Source organism: Macrobrachium nipponense, chromosome 24 (genome assembly GCF_015104395.2).
Source record: "Macrobrachium nipponense isolate FS-2020 chromosome 24, ASM1510439v2, whole genome shotgun sequence".
Lineage (NCBI taxonomy): Eukaryota > Metazoa > Arthropoda > Malacostraca > Decapoda > Palaemonidae > Macrobrachium > Macrobrachium nipponense.
Genome location: NC_061091.1, coordinates 44,715,713 through 44,739,986, shown reverse-complemented (window position 1 = coordinate 44,739,986; position 24,274 = coordinate 44,715,713). Strand labels below are relative to the sequence as shown.

General features: G+C 37.9%; 1 protein-coding gene across 2 annotated transcripts in view; it reads left to right on the top strand.

Annotated features, from left to right (window-relative positions):
• Nucleotides 1-24,274, top strand: part of LOC135205593 (uncharacterized) — a 514,233-nt gene that overhangs the window by 485,175 nt on the left and 4,784 nt on the right. For both annotated transcript variants that reach the window (XM_064236362.1, XM_064236363.1), the window contains exon 17: nt 1,515-1,932. In XM_064236362.1, the coding sequence (XP_064092432.1) occupies nt 1,515-1,932 (418 nt within the window). The remainder of the gene's footprint in view (nt 1-1,514; nt 1,933-24,274) is intronic.

Genomic DNA, 24,274 nt, shown 5'->3' with positions numbered 1-24,274 from the left:
CAAGCTGTAGTGATATGAGTGATTGAAAATAGCTGATAAACTGGATTACATTTCTGGTGCCTATTGTACAGTAGGAGGAGTTTAATACATAGCTGCCAACAGCACTGCACACAAGCAGTAAATGGTGTGCCAAAGTATACAATCCACTTAAGAGAAGCCTAAGCAGTAGTTACTTACCATGATTTACCCTGCCATACAGTGAAAAGGGCTGAAAGAAAGTGATGAATGAATAATACAAAGGGAGGAAAATTTAATTAATGTAGAGCGAACACTGATGAGTTGGTTGTTATACAGGTGGGAAAATTCTGTACACAGTTGTGATCATCACTATACTTGAACAGTGGATAGGATGGCTGGTTTTAGTTTCCTGTAGAAGACAACTGTTGAGATGGCCATATGTCTGTCTGTGTGCAGACTTTTCCTGTCCACACTCAGATCTTAAAAACTGCTGAGGCTATGGCTGCAAATTAGTATGTTATTCATCTACCCTCCAATAGTCAAACATGCCAAATTGTAGCCCTCTAGCCTCAGTAGTTTTCATTTTATTTAAGGTTGAATTCAGCCATAATCTGGCAGTGCTATAGGTACCAACAACATAGGCCACAATTGGACCAAGGCTGAGTTTCATGGGCTGCAGCTAAGAGTTTCATGGGCCATGGCTGAGGCCATCACTGCACAGAAGACTCAATTGTGCCAAAGATTAGGTTAAAATGAACCATGATTGTGCATCTGGCACCACTATAGGTCAACAATACATGCCATCATTGGGCTGTGGCTGAAAGTTTCATGGGCTGCAGCTGAGAGTTTCATGGGCTATGGCTTAGAGTTTTTTTGCAGCATTATATGGTGTACAGAAAACTTGATTGTGCTGAGGAAACTTTGGCTCATTTTTTACTTTTCTATGTACTTGTGGTACCAGGTGTCACATATCAGCAATTATGTTCTTCAGTTTTTTTTAGACAAATGACTGTAGAGTATTCATATGTTCAGTATAGCAAATTTAGGGTATTTATGGTTGATAGCATTGTGAGGAAAACAAAAATGATATAATGCTTTAGAAAATAAGCAGAGCTTGTGGGGATTTTTTTTTTCCATCATTGATTCTTAGGTGCAAGTGCATGTCTACCACTATCTTCTTTTTGTTAAACAAAAGATGGAATTGTCGGGAGTATAAAAAACATCACAAATGGGGTGTAATTATGGTATAATTCATTTGTATGTTTTCTGTATAAAAAAAAATTATAGTTCATAGTTGACTGAATTTAGACACTATACTGTATTTCATTATGAATTTATTTATATTTAAAGATTTTCTCATATTTGCAATTCCAAGAATATTTTTTAAGGATTACAAGTTTTTAAATTTTACAAATAATATTGCAATGTTGATTTATAGAAGTACATTAACAAATCTCTATTTTTAGTTTTATAAATTTAGTAACTTTACAATATAAGAAAAAATAACTAATGCTCTGATATCTTTTTACATTTTTTTCATCTTTTTCCTGCTTTAGGGGAATCTTCCCTCAAAAAGGCTTCTCTAAAGAGAGGTACTTCACCTTCACCACTTGGAAAATCTGAGGAAGATAGAGAGATTCCTTTTTCCCCAGGAAAAGAGAGAAAAACTGACAGAGTGCCCTCCACTTCATGTTTGTCTACAAAGTTCCAGCCGCCGACAAGATTGCCATTAAAGGCCTCAGGGTCACCGAAAAGTTGTAGGTTCAAGTCTACATGTTCACTTTTAGAAACATCCTCAGATGACAAAGAATGTTTGGCTCAAAAGTCAGCCAGTGTCAACAAGAAAAGGTTAGAACACAAGGAAACTTCTGACAGAAAGAGAAAGTTGTCTGATGATGCCATTTTGGATAAACTGATGATGAAGCACACTAGTAGTGGTAGTTCAGATGAAGAAGACAGTACTCCTGATGAAAGGTATTTCATACAGTATTTTTAATTTTACTTTATAGTTTTATTTGGAATTATACTTCTCATTATGAGACTTGGCAATTACAAATGCTTTGTGATTCTTTGAAAGAAAATTTTATTTATTGAAAATTGTCGAATTGTAATTCATGGCAATATTGCAGTTATGTATTGATAAAAACTGCATATGAAAATATTAAGACAATGTGACAGAGCTTTCCTCAAGTGTTGCCAAATTGGCATTTACCCGAAGTAAATGGTGAGGAGAAAACGATTATAGTTTTGGGTCAATAGCTCTCTCTGGGTCAGTCTTTCTCATGTAAGGACCCCTGTACTTTACAGTCAAGCAATCATGATGAACCTTGGCAATACATAAAGTATACAAAAGGCCAACAAAATTTATAATTTAAAAAATGAAATACCAATGACCCATACAATTAATGAAAATTATGTAAACAATTTAGAAAAAGTCCAAAATTGATTAACATGACATTATTTTCATTATGTGAGAGAGAGAGAAAATTAATTGGATTGAATTAATGTTTAAGTCTGATTTAATTTTTGTTCACATGCCTTCATGCATGATAAAAATTTTATCATTTTCAAAAGAAGTATTACTTCTGAGCTATGTTGATTATAAGAAAAGGAAAATCAAGAAATACCAAAGCAGATTATAACAAATCAGTATTGAAAGATGGAGAATCCATAAATCATGGGTTACCTTCTAGAAACAGAAACATGTCAATAGTGTAAGGAGTCTGTGGGCCCCCTTTTTGACTGACCTTGGTGGATCACTTACAGTAAAATAGAAAGTTCTGCACATTCTGTAAATAAAATATTTTGTGCCAGTGGGTATGGCTCATACCACCTGCATGAGTATAGTCTTGTAAAAAATAATGGAAATCTGCTTGGTCGACAGATATGTACCAGACTTGTAGTATGCTACTGGCAGCAAGTTTCAAGGATGAAACTGCTCATTGCAAGCTTTCCCGGTGACTTCTAAGGTTCGGTAGGACTAAGGAAAGGGAAATTATATCTTTACAGCAAAACTCCGGCAGCCAATATGTAATCCTTCTTTATCAGATCAAGATTTATGTTTGGGTTAAAACCCAGTAACATCAGTCACTGGTATCTCCCATGTGTTTTATGTTTGGCCAAAAACCCAGTAATAGCAGTCCCTTCTACCTCGCTGGTTAATCCCACAGAGGAAGTAGCAGAATTTTTACATGAGGGAGACCTTCTTACTACGAAATATAAAGGGGGCATTGCCACTGAAATGACCCTGCTGAACCCAGATGTATCAGGGACTCAAATTTCAGAAAGTTATGGGAGAAACCTTTCATAAGAAATTCAATCTCTTTTACAGCTATTGATGCTGAAGAGGATCTTTTCCCTCAAAAGGGATAATAAGATCTAATATTACTATGATTTCAGATGGGTATTGTAACTTGCCCAGGACTTCTGCCCCTTTGGTAAAAGGCAGTTACAGTTCAGTTGTTGAAGCTCAGTGAAGAGGTGCAAGCTTCGCCAAACAGGATATACATCTTGTGGCTGGTCAATTACATAAGGAAATTATGAATAAAATCAGAAAATGTCCTTGCCACAGAATGGCACTGCATGAGCAGCATGATGCATGATTCCAGAAAGAAATTTAAGTCAGTGCAGGACATTTTGCAACCCAAAAGTGAGAGGAGATGCAAATGCTGCCCAAATAAGGTCAGGTGTTGGAATTCCGACTGGAAACAAAACTTCAAATGAAAACATGATAGGAGCTCCAATACTCATCCCTGATGATACTAGTAATCCTTGGTTAGACGCATCAATGTGCATTTTGTCTCCCTATAGTAAATATCTAATTAATGAGAGAAAAACTATGATCAAAGCTGTACTTGTGAAAGACCACTAACAGAATCATTCTTCTTACCTGTCTATAACATTAAAAGCTATAGAAACACCCTTAACCAGGAGGTAAAGTGGCTCACCAAAGAGTTCATGCCTTCTGTCCTTCATTTTTAGAATGATTAATCTTGTAAAGACAGACTCACAGAATATTATAGTGATTAAAAGACCAGAGACAATGACAGAATTAAAACCATTTACCATGGTCATCCCAGTTTTGGAAAACTCCACCAAGGAATGGGTAATGCTGCAGCTCCCTTCTGAAATGGAAAAAGTCTCATTTATTTTTAGCTAGAAAACAATTTAGGAGTATGAGAAGAATCTCAGAGGCGACATCTTCAGCAGAATTTCATTCTAGGATACATCTCTAGTATTGTAACTTCTACCACCTTGCTGGAAGTTGCTATCAAAAGGCTTCCAAAATGTTCAAGAACAGTTGTTGCTGTTGTGGTCAAAAGTCTTATGAGAACCCTGTGGCAAGCATTCTATGACTTTTTAGAGTGGCGCATAAAAGTGCGAATGGAAACATTGGAGAGCTCCAACTGGTCACCTCCCAATGTAACTTCATTATTACATAATAACCCTTTCTGTAAGGACCTGTTTGAGGAGTCTGTTGTGATTAAAAACTTAACGAGCAAGCCCACCAACAGAATTATACAGGAATATTACTCTTATTTGGGAAAAAGAGGAATTTAGGAAACAAAAACCTTAAACTTCCTCTTACCCAACCCTAAAAAGGTAAGTCTTCAATGACCCTAAAAGTTTCTTCCTTGAAGAACAGGTTGGTATTCAAAATGGATGATGCCTCACAAAAAGACAACAACAACAGCAAGAAAATCTTTATTACAAGTTACAAAGACCCTCTTATATGAAAATGAAAAGCAACAAATGGAATGCCTATCAGTGGCAGAGGCAGAGGAAGAGGTAGATATCAATAGGAATGGTATGGTTTGGGGTCAACTTCAGTGCACCACAGGCAATTGAAGTCTTCCCTTTTAAATGGCTGGGTTGGAAACAGTCCCACCCCTCACCCTATTGTTAAGGGGTTCTTCCAAAAACCAGACTCCTTGGGAATGTTATGTGCAGAAAGACCCTGTTAATGGGAGCCATAGAGAAACATGCAGATAATTACCACCAAGCATGTCTTCCTAAGTGTCCCTAAAAAGGATTCCTCCAAACGAAGAGTGATCCTAGACCTATCAATACTGAACAAGCACATTGTTTGCCAAATTTCCCAAATAACTACCATTGCCCTAGTGCATTCAATTGTTCTCAAAGGGACTTAGATAACTATAGACCTGAAAGATGTATAGTACTGACACATCCCTGTTGCAGTTCTCTTCTGCCCCTACCTATCGCTCTGGATAGGGAAAGATATGTACAGGTTTGAAGTCATGCCCTGTGAGCTAAACATTGCCCTAAGATTTGACAAAGTTAGTAATGGTAGTTCTTCGAGAAATCAGAAATACAACCAATAACCCACCTAGACATCTGGTTGATCTAGGGGCCCACAATTACTTGGTCCCTGAACAAAGTGCTTCGACTTCGATCAGCCCCCCCAATTTAGTTGACCCGATACAACCACAAGCTACAATATGTGATCTTCATTGCATTACCGTCAGGAGCTCGTATTAACAAACTGTGCTCTCTTAGACAGGGACAATATATAATGCAAAACAGCTGACTGTCAATTATTATTGTCCTCTGGCCTGTCATTCCTGGCCAAGAATGGGATTCTTTTAAGAAGGAAATCTCCTATTCTAAGTAAACTAGAATTACAGCGGAACCTCGGTTTTCATACATAATCCATTCCAGAACCTCTTACGAAAACTGAAATGTATGAAAACCGAAAAAATTCTTCCCATAAGGAATATTGTAAATACAGGCAGTCCCCGGGTTACAACGGGGGTTCCGTTCTTGAGACGCGTCGTAAGCCGGAACGACGCTTGGAAATATGTCTTAAACTAATAAAAAATTATAAAAACCTTACTTGTAATCCTTTGGTTACACTACATGTTGTTTCCTGTAGTTTTATGTACAACCTGGAGTTATTTTCATATAAGAATGCTGGTTCTTGAAGGTAAAAACTATTGTAATCCTCTGGTGACACTACATTCTTGAAGTTTTATGTACAACCTGGAGTGATTTTGCCAAATCTTGAGGGCTACAAGAACAGCTGATTACTATTTACGTATCATATAGACTAATTAAAGTAAACGTATCTTTAAATAGGCTTATATATTAGTATCAACAAAACATTTCCTGCCATGAGTCAGAGGCCGTTTAATGAAACGAACACTTCTCTGTCCTATCTGTTCAGAAAATAAACGTTACGTCAATCTCGGAGACCATTGTTGCCAAGGCGTCTCTCTCTCTCTCTCTCTGATCAAATTACACTGGAACCTTGACATACGATTGCCCTAATATACGAATGTTTTGAGATACAACAGAAAATTTGCGAAAATATAAGCTTTGATATACAACGAAATATTTGAGATACGATTTTGCGATGAGTGTTAGTTGTATAGGCGACCGATAAATGGCGTTCAGTCTGTTTGTTTGTTGGTGCTGCATGTTAACACGTCGTTGTTTAGTTCGTTGTATTTGCGCCTATTTTTCGTGTTATTTTGTCTATTTTATTATTAACCATGGGTTTCAAAGCTAAAGACAAAGCAGGTGATAAGAAAAAACCCAAGAAAATTATTTCGATGGAAGCAAAACATGAAATTATAGCAAAGCATGAACGTGGCGTTCGTATCGTCGATTTGGCAAACGAGTATGGTCGAAATCCTTCTACAATATCCACGATCATCAAGCAGAAGGAAGCTATAAAAACCTTTCAAAGGCATCACCATTATTTCTAAACTACGAACTGATTAAAAAAATAAATAGAAATTAGTTTAGCAATGTTATTTCATTTGTGTTTATTACGTAGTTATTAGTGTACATACGTAAATAAAAAGAGAACAAATCGTTCCCTGCCACCCTTCCCTACCTCCTCCCCCTGCTGGCCTCACGTCATCTTTCGTTGTGGTAAGTAAAATTCCTTTCTTTTTTTAATTGATTTTATTAACATTTATTATCATTTATCACATTGCTATGTTATTTTATCATTATGTGTGTTATTACTTGTTTATTTGTGTATAAATTGTGTATATTATATGTAATTTAGCTGTGATTAGGTGTGGTTTCATAGCGCTAGAAAGGATTAATACATATTACATTATTTTTAATGGGAAAAAAATGCTTTGAGATACAACTGTTTTGATATACGACGATGGTAACGGAACAAATTAAATTCGTATGTCAAGGTTCCAGTTACTGGATAATGTCTCTCTTTGGATACTTCGATTTTGCGTATCATATAAACTAATTAAAGTAAACGTATCTTTAAATAGGCTTATATTATTAGTATCAACAAAACATTTACTGGCATGAGTCAGAGGCCGTTTAATGAAACGAACACTTCTCTGTCCTTAACTCGGAGCGTCGGAAGGCGCCTCTCTCTCTCTCTCTCTCTCTCTCTCTCTCTCTCTCTCTCTCTCTCTCTCTCTCTCTCTCTCTCTCTTTCTCTGATCAAATTACTGGATAATGTCTCTCTTTGGATACTTGGAATTTGCGTTGTAATCTAACCAGAAACTTCGTTTTGTTATTATTACTGGAAACAAGCAATGATTTTTTCATTATTTGCGCTTTTGGACTGTTATATGTAAATTCTGCGCACCGCAAGCTAGTATGTACTCATTCGCTCGGAAACTAGTTCCGCATATGAGGCGTCACTAAAAAACATAGAAAAATATGACATAAAAAGTGTCGAAAATCATCATAACCTCAAAATTTTTGTTGTAATCTAACCAGAAACTTATTTTTATTAATATACTGTGCTAAACTATAAAGGATTTTTATCATAGCATGCGTTTTTTAAAAGCGTCGTTAACTCGGAGCGTCGGAAGCGTCAGCGTCGTAACCCAGGACGGATTTTTCCATTGAATATTTAAGAAAAAGCGTCGTAACCTCGGAACGTTGTAACCGGAACTGTCGTAACCCAGGACGGATTTTTCCATTGAATATTTAAGAAAAAGCGTCGTAACCTCGGAACGTTGTAACCGGAACTGTCGTAACCCGGGGACCGCCTGTACAATTAATGCATTCCAGACCCCCAAAAATATTAAGAAAAATTACATTTTATAGGGAATGAACACAGTTTTACATGCAGAAAACCATGAAAAATAAATTTTAAATGACTAATGAAATTAATAAATTATCATTTAATATCACTTTTACCTTTATGGAAAACACTTGTTAGTGTATGGAAGACGGAGAGGAGTGGAGATGGAGGAAGAGAAGTTATTGTTTGGAAGGGGAATCTCCCTCCAGGACTTCAGGTCTCAAGGACCTATCTGGGGTTACTTCTCTTTGTTTTTTACTGACATTATCTGAGGTTACTTCCCCACTTTCGTTATTTACTGGCACTAGGACCAGCTGTCACACTAGGACCCCTGTCACAAAGCAAAACTGTCCAGAGACATTTGTTTCTGGCCTATCTTTAAAATTTCCCTAAAGTTAAACACAGATTACAACTTCTTTGTTGGGATGATAATTCTCCACAAACATTTTTACATCATTCCACTTTGCATGCATGTCCTTAATCTCTTAAGTAGGCATATTACGTACTCCCATTTGTTTCTTGAATATTTCAAACCAGCTTCTGCTGGCCTTAAATTCACTAACAGCAGTGCTTGTTGTAGGCTTTTTCTCACTGAGATCAGCATGCAACTTCCTCCAACACTGTTATGAGTTCTTTCTTAAATTCTATAGTGTTCCCCCATATTCGTGTTCTCAAGATTCAAGAACTCGCCTATTTGTGAATTTTTCTTTGGATCGTGTCGACCCATTATTTGCAGGGATTCGCCTATTTGTGGGTTTTATATTCACTAATTAGCGTATGTTTTTGTTATTTTCATGACTAAGTACATTTTTATTATACAAAAATGACTAATTTTCAAATAATAATATTGATTAATACCGTATTGGTAAGTGTAGTAAGATTAAATATTCATATGATTAAAAATGATAATTTCTTTCTCTCTCTCTCTCTCTCTCTCTCTCTCTCTCTCTCTCTCTCTCTCTCTCTCTCTCTCTCTCTCTCTCTCTCTTGCCCCACAAGATACGTACATATGTTATAGCAGTAATTCTGTTCTGGCTGGAAGTGTTAGAAGTTCATTTATATATTTTTAAGGTTACTACACTACATTTTATGATAAAATAATAATTTACTGTACTAATTTTCAAATAATATTAAGTTTATTGAGAGTAAACAAAACAATTTCTCTCTCTCTCTCTCTCTCTCTCTCTCTCTCTCTCGTCTCCTCTCTGTTCTCTCCATCCTCTCTCTCTTCTCTTCTCTCTTCCTTCTCCTCCTCTTACGTATGTTTATTTGTTTTGCCGTATAAAGAAATGATTTACTTAAAAAATAATTTTCAAATATTAATAAAATTAATAAAAGAAATAGCAATTCCCAGTCTTTTTATCCACTTCTAGAAAGGAGGGTGGGGAGCAAATGATAGTTTGATATACAGTAGTACCTTGAGATACAAAAGGCTCAACTTATGAAAAACTCAAGATACAAAAGCTAACACGAAAAATTTTACTGCTCTACATATGAAAAGTTTTCAAGATACGAAAGGTTTCTGAAAGTCCGAGATTCGCCCCATAACAATTTTGAAACTCGCGCCGCACGCCGCCATCTTAGTTATAGTAGACTCGCCACCATCCTCCTGCTCTCCCATTGGTTCCTGATGCTAGCCAAGCCATGAGATCCTTCTCTCTAATTGGACAGCATCCCTCCCATCATACATCTTCTATACGTACGTGTTGGCGTGCCTTAGCTCGGCCACTCCGCACCCGAAACTTTACCATACGCAGTCGGCATTCGTTCGGTCCAACGATTTCGTTTAGTAACGTAAATTCGTTAGTGATTTCGTTGCAGTACATATTATCGTGTTGTGCTACTTTATCATGTTGTGAGAACGTAACTTAATTACGTACAGTACATAGAGTCATGGGTCCCAAGAAAGTTGCTGAAGTTCACAGAAAGAAGATAATGCTTTCTATGGAGACAAAAATGGAGATAATAAAAAAGTATGAAGCTGGCTTGCAGTTGAGTGTGATCGCTAAGGAATACGGCCGAAATCCGTCGACGATAGGCACTATCCTTAAGCAGAAGGAAGCCATCAAAGCAGCTACACCTTCCAAGGGCGTGACTATTTTGTCCAACAAAATAGTCATGTGCATAATGAAATGGAAAGGCTGCTTCTTGTATGGATCGAGGACAAAGAAATCGATGGCGATACGATAACCGAGACGGCAATCTGCCAGAAGGCCTGCGCTATTTTCGGCGATTTGATTGCCCAAGCCGAAGACGATGGCGGAGAGGGGACATCAACGGCAACCCCAGAGTTCAAGGCTTCTCATGGGTGGTTCGAAAAATTCCGTAAATGGACTGGCATCCATTCGTGGTGAAGAAATTGAAATTACGTAAAGTATAAAAAAGTAAAAAGAAATGTAAAAATAAAAAAAAGACAAAATAAATAAGTTTTTTGTAAAGTTAAGTGTTACAGTTTTGTTAATGTGTTTTGTAAAGTTTACTTTGTTTTTCTGACATTTTTTTAAGTGTTTTGTAAAGTTAAGTGTATGTATCTGCCGTTTGTCCTCCTCCTCCTCTGCCGCCACTTTCAGAGATAGCCTCACTCGAAAGGTAAGCTTCCACATTTTACATTACAGTAATATTTCTTGTACACTAATATACACTTTATTTACAGGTTTTGCATTTTTATTCTTTATTTAGGTATTGAATGGTCCAAATTGTTGTAGTATTTCATTGTTTATAGGTCAATTTAGCTTTATTATGAAATTTAATGGGGAGTTTTTGGAGGGCTTGGAACGGATTAGCCATTTTACATGTAAAATGTGTTCCAAGATACGAAAAACTCATGATACGAAGGCCGCCTCGGAACGGATTAATTTCGTATCTCGAGGTACCACTGTACTGTTGATGGAGGGGAAAGAGGGGAGGGAGTTGGAATCTAAGAAGCTATTCTCTCTCTCTCTCTCTCTCTCTCTCTCTCTCTCTCTCTCTCTCTCTCCTCTCTCTCTCTCTCTCCACATTATTTTTATCTGTCTCAAAAATAATTCATAATTTCACTCTTGATGGTCAGATATATAATGTTCCCATTCATTGCTCTCTCTCTCTCTCTCTCTCTCTCTCTCTCTCTCTCTCTCTCTCTCTCTCTCTCTCTCTCTCTCTCTCTCTCTCTCTCTCTCTCTTCTTTTATTGGCTGTACATATATATTTTTAATGGTAAAATTTTTAAGATGACTTTGAAATTATTCTAATATTATAATCTCAAAGATTAATACTGTAATAGGATAGTAATTTAAGGTATATTTGAAGTATGATGTTATTTAAGTTATACATTTGGTATCTGAACTTTCAAGATAGGCAGTTATAAGTTTTTCAGTAGGGGTCTGATTATTCGCGGGGGTTCGCGAATCAGGGGAACACTGTAGTGATTCCCGCCTTTTTTACGGAAGGCCTAACACCTGAAAATTTCTTTGGCTCCATGATGGCTTATTAACAGTTGCACTGAAATAAAATAACACAAAAAGCATAAAAGCAAGAAACACAAAGGTAGAATGGGTCATGAAAAAAGATGGGATCTTTGTTTGGGTGCTCGATATGGGGCCTGGTCACACACTGGGCCCCCGGAAGAAGTGTTTCCTAGTGTACAAAAACCAAGGAAACATAAGATAACCGAGACAAAATTTCGAAGAAAAAGTCTACAAAAAGCAACACGTACGAAGGGAGAGGTGTACGAAAACTGAGGTTTGATTGTAGTAGACGAAACATTATACCAGTTGGAGTACTTGAGGTTTACCTAGAGGGCACGGCAGACATCACAAAAGGTCTGTTTTTTCCTACATTCTAGTAGCACTTGCCACAAGCCCGAAAAAATTTGACTATGTACACTATAGGTAGGTGGCATGGAAAGTCTTGACCCATGGTTGCTACAGTGGCAAACCACGGGTCTTCCTAACAGAGGTGAGTATGCTAACTATCGCTGGGGAAGGTTTGACAATACTGCAACCATACCCAGCATGCTTAGTTAAGTCACCACAGAACTTCACCCTAAAAAACATAAGTTTGTACTTAATTTCTTGTTCTTTGTTACAAAACCTAAAGGTATTTGGAATGAAGAATGGGACTTTCAAACAATGACTTGACCCTGAACCAAAAATGTTTTTGTATTGTTGGGATTAAAATTCAAACATTTTTTGTCACCTGTCAATTTCTTTGTAAAACTCCTTGAGGACAAGATAGTGGCTAAGCTATATAAAAAACTGGTTTTGGCATAGGAAAAACATTATTTGTAGTTGCTGTTGAGTGCTCAAAACCCTCCCACTTCTCTGACAAAAAGACATGAGTTTCGGGTAAGGGATCATCCTGCAGTGACCAACAGAAAGGTATGGCTTCTTGGTCTGGTGCATATGTGCCTAGCCACTTCTTTTTGTGGGTATTGACGTAGGTAAACTGGGTTGAGCATTTGCTTAGGATAAGAGAAAGTACCCTCTAATCCTGTTTATTATTATGAAAATATCCGGCCACAAGACCAGATAAGAGAATTCTTTGTCATTGTTCTAGTCACCATGGAACTTTGGATAGACCATGGAATGGGTAATCCTTGAGGACTCATTACTCAACATTCGTTATGGTTATAATAGTCATAAGCATTCATTTGTGCATTTCTTACCCATAACCTACAGTAATCATACCAATAAGCCATTCATTAAGACTGAAAATCCATGCCCTAAAGTGCTTCTTTAGTTAAAATTTCAATTTATTTAATACTAAGTGTTTTTGCAGTATACAATTTTTTCACTCATAACATACTGTTGACTCATCATATTCATTATAGACATTAATATGTTAAATCTTGTAGTGTCCAGTAATTTATGTTTGTTTTTTAGCCATACAACATATTTAAATGTTCAGCACTGTATTTTGACACATAATTGTTAATGAATATGGAGAGATAACCATAAAATTCTACAAGATGAATGAGTTACAGTCCTTTTAATTCAATGCCTCCTTTGTGAGATGCTGCATATGATGGCATCCTCAATATCCCTTCACATCCATACCTGGGCTATAAAGGAGAAGTGAGATTCTCATTATGTACATGGAACTAGTTGTGAGCACAGTCTGCTGTCAGCCAGCCTGCAGACAATCTTTCTAATTGGTATTGAGGAATGGAATGTGTAAGATTTGAAGACTCACAGATGAGGGTATGTTAGATCTAACATGTATGATTTCCACCTCATTTTGGGACCACCTTGACATGGTGAGGGGGCTCTTGAACCTCAGGAATTTCTTCCTAGTAGGAAAGACAAGAATAGAAATATCAACATTGCCAAATTAAATTTACAGGCCAAGACCTCCCATTCAGAATTAAAATTCTCTGGCAGAATAGAGAAGTTTGTCCTTTCATTCCAAAACTACTACAGTGTACACAGTGCTCAAGGTATAGACACATACAAAAAATGGAGTAATAAGGCACCAGTATGTGCAAATAACCATATCACTAATTGGAACTGCAACCACCCAAAATTTATTAATTGTAGGCTAGCCCACCACGCGAACCAACTAACCACCAAGACAGAAGACACAATACAAAATTGTATAGACAATTTTATTAAATTAAGGAAATGCCCTTCAACACCCCAACATGAGAATGAATTGTGTTCTGAATCCTTAAAATACAGAAAGGAAATTATAAAATAAAAAATAGGTTTATTAATATTTAGTTATGAAAAACAAACAACTGCTAAATCTAATAACCAACTGGAGCATGACCTATGCTGCCTAAATGAAAGTGATGTGCCCACTTACTTCTCCAGTACCCACTTAACCTTTTCTTCTGTAGATATCTCACTGTGCTCAGTTGACTTAGCTGAAAGACTTGAGTGGAATGTCCTGGATGACTCATATACCAGTGACCACTTCCCCATAGTCCTTAAATTTAAATAATAATAAAATATTGCCACCTGTAATATATATTATCCAAAAAGCAGATTTGGACATTTACAATCTACCTACATACCAGAAATATACCACTATTTCCGCATAACCAAAACCACAATAAAACTTGTGAGTTCTTCACAGATTTCATAATAAATAACCTTATCAACTTTAAGTACATTAGTGCCTCAGGGATACAAAATTAATCCGTTTCGAAGTGGCCTTTGTAACCTGATTTTTTCGTATCTCGAACCACGTTTTACATGTAAATTGCCTAATTCGTTCCAAGCCCTACAAAAACACCACAGTAAATTTTATAATAAAGCTAAATTGACCAATAAACAATGAAATACAACAATTTGAACCATTCAATACCTAACATAAACCATACTATACCTGTAAATAAAGTGTATTTGTGTACATGGTACAAGAAATACTGTACGTACATATGTAGTAAAATGTGGAACCTTACGAGTGAGGCAATCTCCGAAAGTGGCGACAGAGGAGGAGGACAAATGGTAGAAAACATAAATACTTAACTTTACGGAACACATTAAAGAAATGGCAGAAAACACTAACCCTAAACTTTACAAAGCACGTTAACAAATGGCAGAAAACATTAACACCTAACTTTACAAAAAACCTAAAATTAAATTTCTTTTTTTTTCTTTATGATTTTTAGTTTTTTTTTACTTTATATTTTACATTTTATTTTTTACAAAATTTCCTTTTCTTCACCTCTTTCAACTTTCTGTTTTTTCGTATCACTTGGATCTTCCTGTTTGCTTACTACTACTAAAGGCCTCTTTAAAAAATAACTATCCAAGGAAGATTGCTTCTGCCTGCTTTTCACGATGTTCCTGAAATGACTCAGGCAAACGTCATCAAACTGCGCAAGCATACGACCTGTGTAAGCCTTTTTGGGGTGTCTCTTTTCTACAAATGATTGCACTTTATGAAAAGCAGCTAGAGCATCCTTAATTTCTGCTGTTGTCATAGGGTCCTCCTCCTCCTCCTCCTCGCCGCTGCTAGAGAATTTATCTTGAACGACATTATGTTGCATGGCCTCCAACTCCTTCAGGTCATCCATTGTAAGCTCCTCTTGGTGCTCCTCGAGAAGGTCATTGATGTCGTCCTCGTTGACGACCAGCCCCATGGAATTGCCGAGTGCAACGATCTCGTTAAGATCTGGTTGCGAAACAGTTTCAGGATTGTCAACTGTTTCTGAATCTGCATCAGCTAAGTCTCGGACGGATAAGGCATCAGGCCAAAGTTTCCTCCACGAAGAATTCAAGGTTTGCCTCGAAACCTCCTACCAAGCTTGATTGATGAGTCGGATGCATATCACGATATCGAAATGCTCCTTCCAAAATTCACGCAAGGTGAGGTTTGTGGTATCGGTGATGTCGAAACATCTCTTGAAAAGATGTTGCATATACAGTTTCTTGAAAATCGGTATCACTTGCTGATCCATGGGCTGAAGGAGAGGGGTTGTGTTAGGCAGAAGATAAAGAACCTTGATGAAAGAATACTCCGCTAGGATATCTTCCTCGAGGCCAGGAGGGTGAACAGGGGCATTTTCCAACAACAGCAGACATTTCAGAGGGAGGTGCTTCTCTTCCAAGAATTTCTTCACTGTCAGGCCGAAACACAGATTTACCCATTCGGTGAACAAAAGTCTCGTTACCCAGGCTTTTGCATTAGCCCTCCACATCACCGGAAGCTTCTTCTTTCACACTTTGTGGGCCTTGAAGGCTCAAGGAGTCTCGGAATGATAGGCAAGTAGGGGCTTCACCTTACAATCCCCACTGGCGTTGGAACAAAGTGTGAGCGTAAGCCTGTCTTTTATAGGCTTATGCCCAGGTAGCTTCTTCTCTTCCTCTGTGATGTACATCCGACAAGGCATTTTTTTTCCAAAAAAGGCCAGTCTCATCACAGTTGAAGACTTGCTGAGAACTATAGCCTTCTTTGATCGTCATCTCGTCAAACGTCTTAATAAATGATTCGGCCGCTTTCATGTCCGAGCTGGCAGCCTCCCCATGCTGCACCACCAAATGGATGCCAGTCCGTTTACGGAATTTATCAAACCACCCACGAGAAGCCTTGAAGTCTGGGGTTGGCGTTGATGTCCCTTTTCCTCCGTCGTCTTCGGCATGGGCAATCAGATCACCAAAAATAGCGCTGGCCTTGTGGGAGATTGCCATCTCAGTTATCATATCACCAGCGATTTCTTTGTGTTTAATCCATACCAGAAGCAGCCTCTCCATCTCATCATGCATGTGGCTCCTCTTGTTGGACAAAATAGTCACGCCTTTGGAAGGTGTAGCTGCTTTGATGGTGCCTATCGTCAGCGGATTTCAGCCATAATCCTTAGCGATCACACTCAACCCCATGCCAGCTTCATACTTCTTAATGATCTCCATCTTACTCTCCAAAGAAAGCATCCTCTTCTTTCCATGAACTTCAGCAACATTCTTGGGACCCATGGCTAATTAACTTGGGACCCATGGCTAATTAAGTTAATTAAGTTCACACACAACACGATAAAGTATACGTACAAGTAGAAAGCAAAATCACTAACACGAATTTACGTTAACAAACGAAATCTACGTGAACGAACGAATTACGCGTGCGTACAATAACGCTGGTGCGACGAAGTGGCCGAACGACGCCTTTACGTAGAGGCATGATGGGATAGATGCTGACCAATAGGAGAGCAGGATCTTACGGTGATGACTAGCATCAGGAACCAATGGGAGAGCAGGAGGATGGTGGTGAGTCTACAGAGTTAGAGGCGCGCGAGTTTTAAAATTGTTCTCGGCGGTCTGGGCAAATCTCGGACTTTACAGTACACCCTTTCGTAACCTGAATTATTTTCGTATGCAGAAGCAAAAAAATCTTCATCTTTGCTTTTGTAACTTGGATTTTTCGTAAGTTGGGACTTTCATATGTCGAGGTTCCACTGTAAAACCAAACACAAAGACATGGCTCAAAAGCCTTAACAAATTGCCCAACCATACAAACGTTCTAAACATGCTACTGGTATTAATCAGCATAACAATCAATTATATTAAACCATTATATAATAATTATAATGCCAATTTCCCAAAACTTGTAATATCTGAGAAAATATCATCATGGAAAAATTTGTATCAAGTTTGTCAACAAATACATCTATGAAAGATATGTGGCAAAAAATAAGGAAAATTAATGGAAAATATATGAAGCCCAAGAAATGCAATACATAAACCAAAATGGGAAGCTATATCATGACCCATATGAAATCTCAAATATAATAGGGAAACACTTTGAAAGTATTAGTGCCTACTCCAATCTAAATGAACATTTTCAAAATATAAGAACACAAGGAAAAATACTGTACTCAATTTTGAAACTATTGAAGATGTAGAATATAATTATGCATTTAATATGGATGAATTAAACAATGCCCTAGATTCTTGTCATCCATTGCCCCCTGACCGTAATAAAATATCATTTGAAATGATACAAAGACTAGCCCCCATTGCCAAATCATATCTATTAAAATTCTATAATACTACCTGGATGAAACATGTTTTTCCATATAAATGGAAACATGCTATCATTATCCCAATAAACAAACCTGGGAAAGATTAAAGTAATCCATCCAATTACAGACCTATTTCTTTGACAAGCTGTGTATGTATAATACTAGAAAAAAAGGTTAATTCACGACTAACTTATGTTAAAACAAGAAATTCAATTCTGACACCAACGCAATCAGGATCAATAGCTGGTCAATCAACCCTTGATCCACCATCCTGTCTAGAGGACCATATCAAAAAAGGATTTGATAAGAAAAAAATTACAGTAAGTGGCAATATTTTTTGACATAGAAAAAGCATATGATACAACATGGAGACACAATATCATGCAAAAACTTAAATCTGAAGGTATAAGAGGCCATTTACTAATTTTTGTTAAAAATTTTCTTACAGATAAAACCTTCCAAATTCTGATAGGAAATTCTTATTCAAAAACTTATAGATTAGAAGAAGGAAGTGTTTTAAGCTGTACTCTATTTGCTTTAGCAAGCAATGATATTACAATAAATTTACCAAAAGGAGTTAAAAACGGCTTATATGATGATGACTTTGCCATATAGGTAATATATGAGTAGCACACTAAGACATGCCCAAAGAATCCTCAATACAGCCATCACAAATATTACCAACTGGGCAAATTCAGTAGGATTCCAATTTTCAATAAATAAAACAAATGCAGTTATTTTTTATAACGATAAAAGCTGGTTAAAACATAAAACAATTTAGCTATATCTTTATAATACCGAAATTAAATTCTGCACAAACGTTAAATACATAGGAATGGTGTTTGACCAACACCTGAATAGGAAAGCACACCTCAAATATATTAAGGCCGCTGGCCAGCTAATGCTATTTTTTAAGGACAGGGCTTTGACATTCATACAACTTAATAAGGTGACTTGGAAAATCTCCAAACAGATATGATTTTCGCCTCTAACCTTCAGTTTTGCGATGCCAGTGCGATTTATCCCGAAAATAACCATTTTTCAAATACTATCTCCTCCCTTGATACTTAATATCAAGACCAGGGAATACTGTCATATATAGACCTGATGTAGACCTCCAATCAAATGAAGAGTTTTTTTCTTAAAAGTAATGTTTTTGCTAGATATGAATTTTTTTATTATGGTAAAAAATAAACGCTCTAAATCAGGAGAAAGAATTTAATAAAAAAAAAATGAAACAAAAATGGAAAAAAAAGAGCTTAATTTATTGTTCTGTTATGTCTTTCTAAGTTATATACCAAATTTCAGTGCTATAGCTTTAAAACTAAGGGAGAAGATAGACTTTGAAGGTCAATAAGTATAGTTTTGAGATACGGGCATTCAAAGTTTTTCTTTGTATTTTTACAAAGACAGTATTAATAAATCATGATTACAATGCATTTTCTATTCCTTTTTTGGTATTAATAAACTAAAACTACATATGTTATTTATCACAATTTAATCATAAATGAAGATCCCTTTGCTTGGGGCACTGCATTTGGTGAGACAGGGCACTCCTTCTTACGCAAAACTCTCTCTCTCTCTCTCTCTCTCCTTCACTAACTCTGCTATGTTAGCGAGATGTTTTGCAGTGTACTCTCTTTTTACAAAGACAGTGTTAATAAATCATGATTATTATGAATTTTTTATTCCTTTTTGGGTATTAATAAACCAAAACTGTGTTATTTATAAAAACCTGGGGCACTGAGTGTCAGGCGAGACAGGGCGGTCCTTCCTACGCAGCACTCACTCTCTCCTTCACTAACTCTGCTCTCTTATTAGAGCAAATTTTCTTCTTTTGTATGTTAGCGAGATGTTTTGCTTGTCTTTTCCTCTTTGGCATGATGAAATTCTTGCCGAAACAATGAAAAACAGACGTAAAAGCAAGCAAATGTCAGAGGTGAAACTCGAACGTGTACTCTCTCCCATGTTTCTGCTCGCACTGAAGGCCATGTAAGCATTACTTTCCCATCTTGTTACTCATGGCATCTCTACAGATGCCATTGCTCACAATTTATTTGATAATAATTATAAAAGTTTACGATAATAGAAGAAATACTGCGTTTTCTTGTACGGATCAATGATTTTTGGCTTATAGTTACTTATAATATACAGGCAGTCCCCGGGTTACGACGGAGGGGGTTACGTTCTTGAGACACGTCGTAAGCCGAAAATCGTTGTAAGCCGGAACATCGTCAAAAATCCTAGGAAAACCTTACTTTTAATGCTTTGGGTGCATTGAAAACTATGTAAACTGCATTCTTATGGCATTTTTCATAAAAAAACCTTCAAATATTGATTATTTTGCATTTTTGGTGTCATATTTCATCTCCCAGATGAGCGTTGTAGGCGTCGTAACCCTGGAACATGCGTCGTAACCCTGGAAATAACGTCTGTTGACAAGCGTCGTAACCTCGGAACGTCGTAAGCCGACACCGTCGTAACCCGGGACTGCCTGTAGTAGATTCACATCAACCGTGAATTTGATGTCTAGGCCAGCCCTTTACGACACTCCTGATTGGTTGTTGATAAGCCATTCACAGTACTGGAAACTCTCATTCTCTCGAGAGAGTTCACATTGGTAGGATCTATGTACCACTTCTCCTGAGGGATACGTCTTTCAAAAGTATCCCTCAGGAGAGGTGGAACATACATCCTGCCTATGCAAACTCCCTCAAGAGACTGAGTTTCCCGCCCTGTGATTAGCTTATCAACAGCCAATCAATAGCATCGTAAGGGACTGGCCTAGACATCAAATGCACGGCTGATGTGAATCTACTATAATTACCCTGTAACTATGAAAGTAAGAGGAATTTTGACAAAATATTTTGTATACTCATTCTCCATTGCTATATGAAGCTCCATGAATTTTATCATGACTGCGTTTTTTGCCCTATACCACCATGGGGTTACCGGCCGGCCCCCTTAAAGCAAAAGGCATAAAATCCTTTGACATATTGAAAAATCTGTCGCATACCAAATGGGGAACTGGACGTAACACCGTGCTTATGTTATACAAAGCAACAGTACACTTAATCCCCAGCTATCGCTTCTAGTTGGTGCTGCTATGGACAGGCTATAGCGGAAAACGCTATAGCGAACTGAAGAACTTATGGGAAAAATTCTAATTGGTTCCTGACCACAAATTTTCCTCCCAAGTCAGCAATATTTCTCCTTTTATCTTTACCATTTTTACTTTTTTATCAAATCAGTGATGTAAAATAAAAACATATCAAGGCTATAAAATAAAATTAGACATTTCATTTACCTTTTTGAGGATGATGAGGGGCTTAGGTGGGTTAGAGGGAGTTTCCTAGGCTGAGGTGACTTGTTATTGACCACCCACTCGACGTTGTATCTCTTCGAGGAAGTCATCTATGGCTGCAGAAGTTTCAAAGCCCTTAAAATCATCAGCATCATCCCCAGAATCCTCATATGATGGTCCTGGTTGAGGGTGGGCTGGCTGAGACTTGGTTTGATGGCGTAAGAAATCTGTGATCTGGTGTTGCTGGAGGGCATGGATGTGGGCATGATACTGTTCGTTGTAATCTTCCAATGCTCTATTAACATGAGAACATCTTTCCTCAAAGTTGATGGTAGCATCTTGCTCAAGTATGTGCTGCATCCTAATACCCAAGTCGATGAGTTCCTTGATGCTCGATATGGTGAGTCCCGCACGGTTGGTAACAGGACCCCCCTCCTCCTCCTCATCTTCTCCTCTGCCTGTCTCCTTTTCCTCTTCCATGATGTCAGAAACTGTAACAGGGGCTGGCTGTATCATTTCAAGAATTTCACCCTCTGTTGGGTCCTCAAAACCACCCCCAGGAACTTGGTGTGCCTCCTCTTCAGCTGCCTCAGCCTCAGCATACACTGACTGACTGTGGCTCACCTTCCACTTTCCCGCGTCGGTCCTCAGACAAGCCCTCCAACACATTGCATCAGGTGTGAGGAATTGTTTTTTGGGTCACATTGTTCCAACAGTCCACCACTAAATCTATTGCTTGCTTAATATTATCATTTTTCCAATACAACAGAATTTTCTTTTCATGTACATTGTCAGCTTTCACTTCATCGAAATCATCATCAGCATCATCACCACTGTCAATTAAGTGTTGCACTAGCTCTTCATCCTTGGTGGCTTCCCTCATAATTCTGAACTGTTGCCTTGAGTATGCAAGCTTCACAACAGAAATGACTTCTTGATCAAGAGGCTGGATCAGTGAGGTCGTGCTTGGTGGTAAAAATTCCACTTTTACATTAGGGTTTTCACTTCTCAGAAGTGGTGAGTGGCCTGGGACATTGTCAAGGAGCAACAGAATATTAAATCTCGCATTATTGTCACTGCAATATTTCTCTACCTGGGGGATAATTGCTTCCTTCAACCAGTCCATAGACAGTTTTGTTGACATGTAACCCTTCCTGGAAGTCATCCGGTGCACGTTGAGTTTCTTCATGTCATGATGCTTGTAGGCACATGGTTGCTTTGCTCGATGAATTATTGTTGGTTTATGGCGGCAAGATCCTGAGACATTCATGGCAAACAAGAGAGTAAACCTCTCCTTGATGGCCTTCCTTCCTTGCACTTTGACAGAAGAGGCAGTGACGAACATGCGACGTGGCAGGGTCTTCCAATAGAAGTTGGTTTCATCCATATTGAAAATTTGGCCAGCAGTATACTGGCCCTCCTTAATAATGTGCTTCAGTGTTGCTGGGTACTCGAGTGCTGCTGTATGGTCTGCACTTGCTGCCTCACCTGATATCACCTTACTTTTGACTTAATGGTGTGCAACAAATCTGTCCATCCATCCTTTTAACACCAAAAACAGTGGCAGTTGCTGAATGTCAGAACACCCTTATACCACTCCTTTGCCTTTGCCATTATCTCATGCATTTCTACAGCATGGTTCCGTTGTGCCTGCCTATCGAAATATCTTGTTAGCAGCTGCTCTGGCTTCAGTAGCAGCAAATTACGGCTACGCAAAGCATTGCTGGCTCCTTCAGAGGCTGACAGCATCATATGACTCTTGTTATGCTCATGCTTCTGTTAAATACCTCTTACTGTGGACTCGTTAATTTCAAACTTCCTCCCCATGCTGTGCTTGGTCTCGCCAGCATCAATCAATGTAACTATTTCCAGTTTCTGAGCATAAGTCAGGTTCTTGAGCTTCTTCACTTCTCTCTTCGGTGCTGTTTTATTATGCTCACCAATTGTGGGGGGTTGGTTTGGAGGGTTACTGACCATTATGTAACACTTTCACAAAAAATATTGCAGCTATCATGCGACACACACACACACAACACACACACACACACACACACACACGCTGCACACTGTGGTAACGTGTACAATACTAGTGACTTGTAAACAAACCCTCCACCAATCAGTGTGGCGCTGCCGCCGTGACATCAGAAAAGAACATGGCTGCCAGTCGCGACATCAAGGCGCGCGATAGCTGCCGATTTGATGCGCGATAAGCAAGTTGGGGGAGCTTTTTAAGTCTACGCTATAGCCGAATACGCGATAGTGGGGGAGTTTAGTGTACTATCTATAATAGATTATTGTTGCCCAATATATTCATCTGCTTCAGAAGCTACATTAAAAACACTAGATGCATTACATCATGAAGCAATACGTTTCTGCACGGGAGCATTTCAATCATCCCCTATAAACTCCCTGTTAGTAGAAGCAGGTATATTACCCCTAAAACATCACTATGCGTAGGGGCCTTTCCCTTCAAGCAGGAACATCTCCCGCTGCTACCTGCTGTTTTGAATTATCAAAGATTAGGAAACCATAGTGCTAGCTCTTTCCCACAAAGAACAAAACATTTAATGAATTCACATAATATTACACCAATTTTCCACCCAACAATAGAACTCCCACCTCCCTGAACTTTGAAAAGAGTAAAAATATCTACTGCTCTATCATATCTTCTAAAAGGAAATATGACAAGCACAGAGATGTATTGCCAATATGCGTTAGAACACATCAGAAGAAAAGGAGATCAACTTATAATCTATACAGATGGATCAAAAAACAACACTGGAGTAGGAGCTTCAGCATTCTCAAAAGATGAATTAGTTAAAATAAGTCTTCTCCCAATATCATCAGTATGCACTGCTGAACTCGCAGCCATTCAAATAGCACTAGACATAATATCTGAGAAGAGAGCAATATCTACCATAATTTTCAGTGACTCATGAAGTGTTGTTGATGCTATAAACAAATACAAGTCTCCAAATCATCTTGTACAAGAAATTCAAATAAAAATACATAAACTTATTCAGTCAGGACTATTAATAAAAATATGTTGGATTCCAGCACATGTGGGAATTGAAGGGAATAAAAAAGCAGATACAGCTGCCAAATTAGTTTTAGCTTGCACTATTCCATCAACAATGACACATGCACCAGTATCAGACTGGATAACCTCTATTAAGCCTTTAATATATCAAGACTGGCAAACAGATTGGACACCTGTGACAACTACAAACAAACTGAGAAATATAAAAAGGAGAAGTGCATTCATGGATGTCATCATCTCTAAAAGAAAGAGCTAAAGAAGTTGTATTAACAAGACTACGTGTGGGCCTTACTAGATTTTCACGTGGTCATTTGATGTCAAATCCACATCCAGACCCAATGAAATGTAGTACATGCCAAACACCAGTGACTGTCCAACACTTATTAGTTGATTGTCCAATTTGGAACCATCAAAGAAACTTATATTTTTGAAACTCAACATCAAAAGGCACTCTTGCTGAAGGCAAAGATTTCTTATTTAATAAGATCATCATGTTCGTAAG